Here is an 8546-nt window from a genome sequence, read left to right as displayed (position 1 = left end):
ACTAATGGGGATAACGCTGTTTCCCTGCGCTCCTCCATTTAGCCAGGTTTCCAGAGTACTGCGGGAGCCACTGGCTAAGTGTTGCACACTGATGGCTGTGGCAGAGCTGAAAGCTGCATTGTGTTGTAATGATATTGCTCCTTATGGTGCCTTTCAACCCAGATTCTCACCATAACTCCTACAAAAAGGCAGCACCACACTTTTTTCAGAATTTGTTTGTCGGTGACTTTTTCCACACCGCGCCAGTAACTCTGGCAGCAGAGATCTCCTTCCTTAGACCTCTCCCTACTTTTCCACTAAGTGGAAAAGAGGGCAAGGCCGAGCGGATCCTGCTTGAAGGGCACAGGCGCATCTCCTCTTGTTGCAGGTGCTCCACCACAGATCAGGCACCGGCATAAGGTTGGCCACCATCCTGGGAGCCGGGGTCCGGCTGGCGAGGGGAGCACGGTCCAGGCAAGGAGCCGGAGAGGTCCGGCCGGGGAGGGAAGATGATGGGGCTGGGGGTGCTGTGGGCATGAGGCGAGGTGCTGCTCATCTCGGCAGGGTCTCGGTTTGGGCGGGGCTGAGCCCCGGTGGTGGCCCCAAGCCCTCCTTCCCAGGGGGGGCTGGAGGGCCTGCTGCGGGGCCAGGCTGCCCTCCTGCCTCCACGTGTAGGTAGGGGAATAAGCGACCTGGTTTCCCCCCTCCCTGCCCGGTGCCCCGGCAGCTCCCGCCGATGTGGGTCACCCGCCGCCGGCGCTCTGGAAAGCAGGCCGCCCCGTGGAGCAGCCCCCGGGGGAGGAGGGGGGACGACGCCTCCAGAAATCCCCTCGCCCGCCGCCCCCCCCTCGCCCCGTCCCGCTCTCGGGAGGGGTCCGACGCCCGGGCACGCCGCGGGGCGGGGGGTGTCCGCGCCCGCGGTCCCGTGCCGGGGCGGCGGAGCGAGGGGAAAGGAGGGCGGGCGGCGGGCGGGGTGATTCGCCGCGTCGGGGGCGGTGGGCGCCCGGCTCATGCATATTCATGAGCGTGATGTCAGAGGGGGAGCACGGCGCGCGGTGACCGCCCGAGAGCGCCATTTCCTGGAGGAGGAGGCGGCGGCTGAGGAGGGACGGGCGGGCGGGCGGACGGACCGACACGGGTTGAGGAGCCGCCGAGCGGAGCCGGCAGGGGGACACCGCTCGGCGGCGGCGTCCGCTCCGCTCCGCACCGTACCGTACCGCACCGGACCCGACCCGACCGACCGCGCCGTCGCCCCCCGCCGCTCGCCCCGGCCGGAGCCGCAGCCAGAACTTTGAGCGTCCCCGCAGCCTCCCGGGGGAGTCCGGTGGCGGGCGGCGACGCGGGACTGCCTTAGCCGCTGTCGCCGCCGCCCCCTGCGCGGGCGGTGGGAGCCCCTCACGGCGCCGGGAGCTGAGGGGGGAGGATGGTGGTGCGGGAACGATGGAGCTGAAGCGGAGCATGGCGATCCCGCGGCTCCTTTTGCTGGGACTGTGGGCTGCGGCGCTCCGGGACGTCGCCGCCGTGGCAGGTGAGAGGGGCAGACAGCCCACCGCCGGGCGGGAGGGCGGCCGATGCTGCTCGCCGCGTCTGAGGGCCGGGGACGGGGGGTCAGTGCCCCCCGAGCCCTCTGGGCGCGGCGGGAGGGGCTGCGGGGCACGGTTCCCGCCGCCGGGCCGTGATGAGGGGGGGCTACCCCGCCGCCGGCCGGGTCCCCCCGCGGGCAGCCCCGGCCGCGCCGCCTCTACAGGTGTCGGCAGCACGCTGAGGGCGAACGCCGAGCGCGGGGCCGCCCCGCCGGCAGCGGCTGGGGGACCGGTCGCCTGCCAGGGCTTGCGGGGTCCGCCCGGTGTGGCGGCCGTGGAGGCCTCGGGCAGCCACAGGTGGGGGTCGGAACCGGCCCGTTTTGGGCCCCCCGCTCCGCCGGCTCCCTGGGTGCAGCCGCCGGGCCAGCTGCGCGGCGGTCGGGAGGCGGTGGCGAGCCCGGGCTGTGAGGGTGCTGCGAGCCTCGCCCGCCCGGCTGGAAGTACAAGAGGAGTAGTAAGTCGCAGCCCAAATAACCCTCCTCATTGTTTGCGGAGGTATTGCCCTGGTATGTGCCGAGGAAAGCCGGGCGCTAACGCATTCCTGAGTGGCTTTTGTTGCGGTGTTTGTTTGGTTCTTTTTCCCTCCTGAACTAATTTTCCGAAGTTTCACCCCCGGGTGGGCAGGGAGAGGCGGCGTGTGAGAGCCGCTGGGCGCCCGGGCGAACCTCCCGCCGGCTTCCCCGAGAGCTGGGGCTCCGCGCTGCGGCTGGAGCCGTGTGGGGGGGCAGTGACAGCGAGCCGAGGGGCCGTGGCACGGGTGGGATCGCTAGATCAGGGTCCTGAGGAATCTGAGGAGCGAAAAACCTTTCTCCCTTGGCGTGCATTGGTAGACACCTTCCTCCCTCTCTCCGCTACCAAAATAACTTCACAAAAAGCAGACTCGTGTTCCTAGGAATGATACAAAGGTGCAAGTTTTAAAAAAAAAAAAAAAAAAAAAACAACCAAAAAACCAACAAAGAAGTATGTCACGTATTTTGACAGCTAGTATGTTTGTTTGCTGTCAACTCTGTCTGACAACTGGTTGATAAGAAATTTAGTATAATTGTATTTCCTAGCTACGCGTTTCAACTCCTGCAGCTCTTACAGGTAGGCTTGGAGGAGCCTGTTTGGATGAGATTATTTCATGTGCTGGCAAGAACGTTATCAGATGAGAAATCGTGAGTGGGAGAGCAGAAGGAGGAATAGGTGGAAATTAAAATCCATATTGGCCTGCTATGTGCTTCTTCCTGATACCTGCAGGAAGAGATGCTGCAGCTAAAACTGGATTTCTGTCAAAAACCTGTGACTTTATTAAAAACTCCAGATCTGTATTTCTTCATTTCAGTTGATCTTGACAGAGGGGGTGATGTGGAGAATTACAACTCAGGCTGAATACTTGTACTGTGTATTAATTTCCTACATCATTAACTTGTATGGGAACTGAAAACCATCAAGGATGTCTAACAACGCTTCTTTGTTTAATTCGTGGCTAACTCAGCGGGCCAGTCTGAGGAGAGCTGAGTAGTTTGCTTTTCCATGAAGGCACCTGTAGGTGTCTGTCCATTTGTGCGTGTGTTCAGCAGCCTGGCTACATCAGTTTTCTGTAACACAGAGAGAACTGCTATGAAGCTTTCATGTTTTATTCCAATATTGTGAGTGGTGAAAGGGAGGATGCTTTCTGGCATACACTGGGACATGTAATTTGTGTTACAGATGAGTTAAGTAATGCAAGGTTAGATCATCCTCACCCAAGGTGATTAAATCCTTAAGCCAGCAAATGAGCTGTAGCAACTAAACTAAAGTGATCATCTTAGCAGTTTTCTAACGCTCTTTGTGAATTTGCTAAATTAATAACAGCAGATAGAAAGGCAAAAGACTGAGTGTGGGAAACCAGTCTGGTTTCCCTGTTAACAGGCTGGGGGATCTCATTAAGGAGAGGAATAAAGTCCTTCTGCCTGTGTTCTGGGATTGCTCGGACCACTGGTGCTCTGCTGGGTACCGGCTGCCAGTGGCAGAGCGCCGGCTGGTCCCACAGTGCTGGCTCCCCCCTCCTTCCAGCTGTTAGAACCATGCAGTGAGTAACTCTGCCATTGCTCTACCCTGTGAGCTGGTGCCCTCGTGGCTGCGGGAGGGTGGTGTGTTGGCAAGAGGGGAAGTGGCACATGAGAAATCTCTGTGTTCGATCACTGGTCAGGCTGTAACAGAGTTCGAGAGCAGCGGGGCTGCTTACTTAGCAGCGCTCCGGATTTCACAACTGGCATTTTTCTGTCTGGCTCTGTAGGCTAACGAGGCATCCTGTGAGAAGCTGACCAGCCAGTGAACTGGGTGAAGTTGTAATGTAGTGTGATATGTGGCCTTGCAAGGGCAGCAGAGTGATGGTGTCATTTGTTTCTGAAAGAAGTGAAGGCCACTGCCAGGGCACAATATTGAACTAGGCTAGACCTGTTCTGGTCTGTCAGTCCTGTGCCGCTGCATAGGAAATGGCCACTCTCCCTAACAAAACTAGCTTTACGTTTATTTCCCACCTTCTTGCTTTCCCACGGTCTCCTTTGATCCTCTGGTTCCTCCTTTATATGCCTTTCTTCCTTAAATGCGCTTATATAGTTGGCTTCCGTGTTTTCTCATGGTAACACGTTCCATATATTCACTTCTGCTTGAGGGAAACACTCCCCATCCACCCACACATGTAACAGTGCTCCGGGCCAAATTCTGAACACTTCTGTGTCAATGTAAACCTGAGCAGCTCCACTGACTCTGGCCCTGCTGCTCTGGTGTCACAACTACATAGCTCTGAGTATAACGTGGTCTTTTGACTGAACTGAAGGGTCACGGAGGCTCGTTTGAGCACACGCCCACGTCACACGACAGAAATATCTGTTCTGTAAACATTTCTGCTCCTCGGCGAGGTATGCTGTGGAATAGGCTTTGCTTTCACGGGTTTTGCAAATTGCAGAGAAGCTTTCTGTAACGCAGAGGAACAGTGTACGCTGAATAATGAGACAATTGCTTCTTTCTCGTATCCCAGCTCTTTACAAATGCATACAATGGAGCAAGCATGATGATTTCTTAGCAGGACAGGAACACCGTAGCTGAAATTCAAGCCTGGGGAAAAGAGGGAGGTGTGGTACCATGTTGAGTGAACACACTTAGCAGTGCTGGATCACTGACACCACGAAGCTCCCAGCGTTCCTGCCTGGGCACTGCGTTGCAGATGCTCACCCTGCTGTTATGTGAGTTGAAAAAAGCCCCATGTACGGACTGAGCCACTACTTTTCTCCAGCAATTGCGCTTTCAGTGCTTGCCTTTGACTATTGCTTAGCAGACACAGTAGAGCAGTGCCGAGACTAACAGACCCCTCTGCAGTGTGTGCTGGTAGGGTATGTAATTCCAGACCACCAACCTAGAGTAATTTGCTGTACTCCAACCCCCCTTCTTCTGGGGGTGGGGCGGAGTAGTATTTTTTTTTTAGGTATGAAATTTACAGGATCTCCAATCAAATTAAAGGTGTCCCAGGGTCAACCCGTCAAACTAAATTGCAGCCTCGAGGGAATGGAAGATCCTGAGATGTTGTGGATCAAGGATGGACAAGTGGTGCAAAGCGTAGACCAGGTGTACATTCCAGTAGACGAAGAACACTGGATCGGCTTCCTCAGGTACAACAGATGCAGAGAAGGAAGAGTATCGCGGAAACTATTGCACAGTTTTCTGCTGTCAGCTATATCTATGCAACTGCAGTGCCCTTGGTGGGGCAGGGTCCTTGGGTCTGCAGTTCAGCACATAGCAATGGCATAACTGAGAGCGGACCTGAAGCCTCTGAGGGCTGAGATTTTATGCGCTAGAACTATATTATCTTCCTGACTACTGTGGTGACAGGTGCTTTGCTAATGCTTGCGACGCTTAAGCTGTGACTTCAAGGTGAAAGGATGTTCTTGCCTTGTTTGTTCATCTTGTTCTGCCATGCAGCAGGAAAACCAAGGTTTGACTTAGGTAAATAGGTTTTCTCTCTCATTCCGTTCTCTTACTCTCTCTCAAGCTGTCAGTCTGCCTAAAGGGTGAGGATTATTAACTGAAATGAGACTCCCAAGGCTATATCCCCTTCCTTTCTTTGGGGAGGAGTGTTTGTCACCTGAACCATCCCCGAATCATTTTGCAGAGACTTTCCTAATTTTCTAATTCCTAATTTTGCAGAGACTTTCAATTTACACCACATGACATCAGTCCTGCCCCACTCAGAGGCACAAAAACTTTCTTCTGCAAAGCAGCTCTCTGGGCCTTTATTTCAGCAGAAGGACAATGTTGGCTAGTTCTGGAAGTACTGAGTTAAACAAGACTCAAGGTTCTGCTCTGGCCTTTTCTTAAAAAGAGCATGTACAAGCAAGCATGCCATCACTGTGAGGCCTCAAAACTGTTGACTGACTGAGAATCACTCTTCCCTGAGCTCTGGCTTCATCTCCTGTTAGGTTTCTTAGATTGACGTTGCTCAGGTTCTCCAATTCCAGCGATCAAAAGTCTCTGTGATAAAGCTTGTCTGTAATAAACATTTTGATAGGAAAAAAAAAATCTGTTCCCAGTAAAACTATTGCATAACATTATGTTGTGGAAACAGTTTGTCCTGAAACTATATCATTTACTTCCCCCCAGTTCCCCTAGTTAACTCTCTTTGCCCCTCACAGTCTCTCGGTCTGATCTCCTTTCTCACCTCTTGTTTTCCTCCACTGAGAACTTTCTGCAGCACCAGGGCTAAGTATAGGGTGCTAAATCTAGATGTATCCATATCTTTTTCTCCTTTTTCCTTTCTTCTCCTAAAGTGATCATTTCTACCACCCACTGTGTGACTCTGCTGCGATCGCTGTGTTTCAGAACATGCGGCTGGATGGGCAGGACAGCTGATGCCATTTGAAGGTACAGCTCTGAAAACCAGGCTGTAGTGGGTCCATTTTGTGCATTTCAGCAAACACTCTCTCTTTTGTGTCTTCCTTCCTGAGACATTCTTCCCCTTACCCAAGGCGGACTGCTAGCGTCAGAAAGGCGGGCATCAGATCTGCTGAGGATCCCTGCATGGCAGCAGATGCATGGCTGCACATCCCGCGGCAGGCAATCAACATTTATACATTGACAGGTGCTCAAAGTCACACTGGTGCCTTGGGTAGCTGAGACCTTGTCACTTTGGGACCAAATTCTGTCCTTACTCACCATGCTAGCCTTGTGTTGCTAACAGCAGTGAGGATACCACAGGTTTCCAGTGGTGGGGCAAGGAGCAGAATTTCTCCCCCAAGCTGGAGGCCTACGACATGAATGCTGCTTAGTCCCCATGGCTGCCTTCCCCTGCTTGGATGCATCTTCTCAGAAGGGGAGCTGTTGCTGAGCAAGGGAGGACACAGAAGACTTCGTAGGGTGAGGTCCTGTGCTGGAGCAGGGCAGTGTAACCCCTTGAAATCACAAGTTGAGAGGCCCAAGGGGTTTTGCAGAGCGAGGCGCTCTTAGGATGAGAAGAACACCGAGTGTTGTTGAGGTGAGGTGGGGCCTTTTCTGACCCATCTGTTCCTGTATGAGCCTGTCACCAGTCCTGTCACCTCACTGAGGCAAAACAGTCAGGCTCGTTGAAGGTTTGTGGTGTGGAGTTTCCTGCTAGCTCAGATGTTGTAGGCCAAGCTGTCGCTCTTGAAGGTTAGCTAGAGTCACGATTCAGGATCAAGATGACCAACCCCTTCCTATCCTCAAAGGACACAAATGATGGGTGTTCTGTGGTGGCGTTTCGGAAGAAGGCTGTCTGCTCTGCTGAGGATTCCCTTCACCCACTTTAGAGAGGAGCCTCCTGTCTCCACTGTTCTGCCGCACGCTTTGTGCTGGCTAGCTGTTCTCCTCCTCCCTAGAGCTGGCTGCGTCTCAGTGGGTGTTGTCCATGCATCTGGTTTGCCATACACCGGAGGGTCCTTTGGGGGCAAAAACATGCTTTATCCACATAAAATATCGATATGGCTTTTGACTTTTTTCAGCTTGAAATCCGTCGAGCGGACAGATTCTGGGAAGTACTGGTGCCAGGTTGAGAACGGGGGGAAGAAGGAAGAATCACAGCAAGTGTGGCTCATAGTGGAAGGTAAGGAGTAGTAGTAGTGCTGGTTTCCTTTCAGGGCTGACCCACCAATGTGCTCTAGGTGGAAGTGGTGAGAGCAGATTGCTACAGTGACAGGCTTCTTGGCTCTGAACCATTGCTGCTAACTGCAGCGAGATCACTACAGAGCAGGAGTAAGAAATGGTAGGAGAGTAGTTTCAAGGAGAGGAGCTGTCAGTTTATTACCTTCTGGTTTTATTTTGGCACGTTAGGAAACACGTGAAAGATCCATTCATGCACACACATTTCATTCCAGCCCCTCAATCATTGTTGCTTTGGTGTCCAAATAATTTGTAGAATGATGGAATGGTTCGGCTGAAAGGGATCCATGGGGATCATCTAGTCCAGCTTCTCAAAGCAGGGTCACAGCCTGGTTCTGTGTATATCAGCCAAACAAGTCTTTGAGAGCAAGGTACAGTTTTAGCCCAATCCTGAGTTTCAGGAGAAGTGCTGTACATCAGCACGTCATAGCTGTGACTGTTCCACGTGGCACTGTTTTGCCCGGTCTTTGTCTGATAAAGAATAACTTCTACATGGTTGCCCCAAAGTCGCCCATGGCAGCATGGATTAGTGGCTTCTTACTGTCTCTAGTTTCATTTTCCTTGAGCCATGATTGCGTTAGATCCTCAGAAGCTAGTAGTCATAGGGTGGCTTAATACTCGATGAGGAAGTTGACAGGAGCAGTGCATTTGCAGCAAGAAGTGGCATTTTGGATGTAATTGGTAACATTTTGGGCCAGAGCTGAATCGACAGTCTTAAAGACAGGGAGCGGGGAGGGTGTTGTGGGAGGTGGTGTGGTCTGGGTGTTTTACAGCAAAGGACTCACTCAGAGCTGTGGAAACATTTATAGCAGTTCTCATGGGAGGAGGAGCGCTTACCTGCTGCCTTCCCTG

The 8546-nt window shown here is 53.6% G+C and overlaps 1 protein-coding gene across 8 annotated transcripts in view; it reads left to right on the top strand.

Annotated features, from left to right (window-relative positions):
- The first annotated feature begins 989 nt into the window (after positions 1–989).
- Positions 990–8546, top strand: part of TYRO3 (TYRO3 protein tyrosine kinase) — a 45285-nt gene continuing 37728 nt past the window's right edge. For 2 of the 8 annotated variants that reach the window (XM_063331894.1, XM_063331890.1), the window contains exon 1: positions 992–1507. In XM_063331894.1, coding sequence (XP_063187964.1) covers positions 1420–1507 — 88 coding nt within the window. In that variant the 5' untranslated portion in view covers positions 992–1419. Of the gene's footprint in view, positions 1508–5010; positions 5195–6349; positions 6444–7537; positions 7639–8546 lie in introns of those variants that run through there. The other 6 variants (XM_063331888.1, XM_063331889.1, XM_063331887.1 and 3 more) reach the window with 6 other exon arrangements.

This window comes from Chroicocephalus ridibundus, chromosome 4, assembly GCF_963924245.1.
Source record: "Chroicocephalus ridibundus chromosome 4, bChrRid1.1, whole genome shotgun sequence".
Lineage (NCBI taxonomy): Eukaryota > Metazoa > Chordata > Aves > Charadriiformes > Laridae > Chroicocephalus > Chroicocephalus ridibundus.
This window is presented reverse-complemented; position numbering and strand designations above follow the sequence as displayed.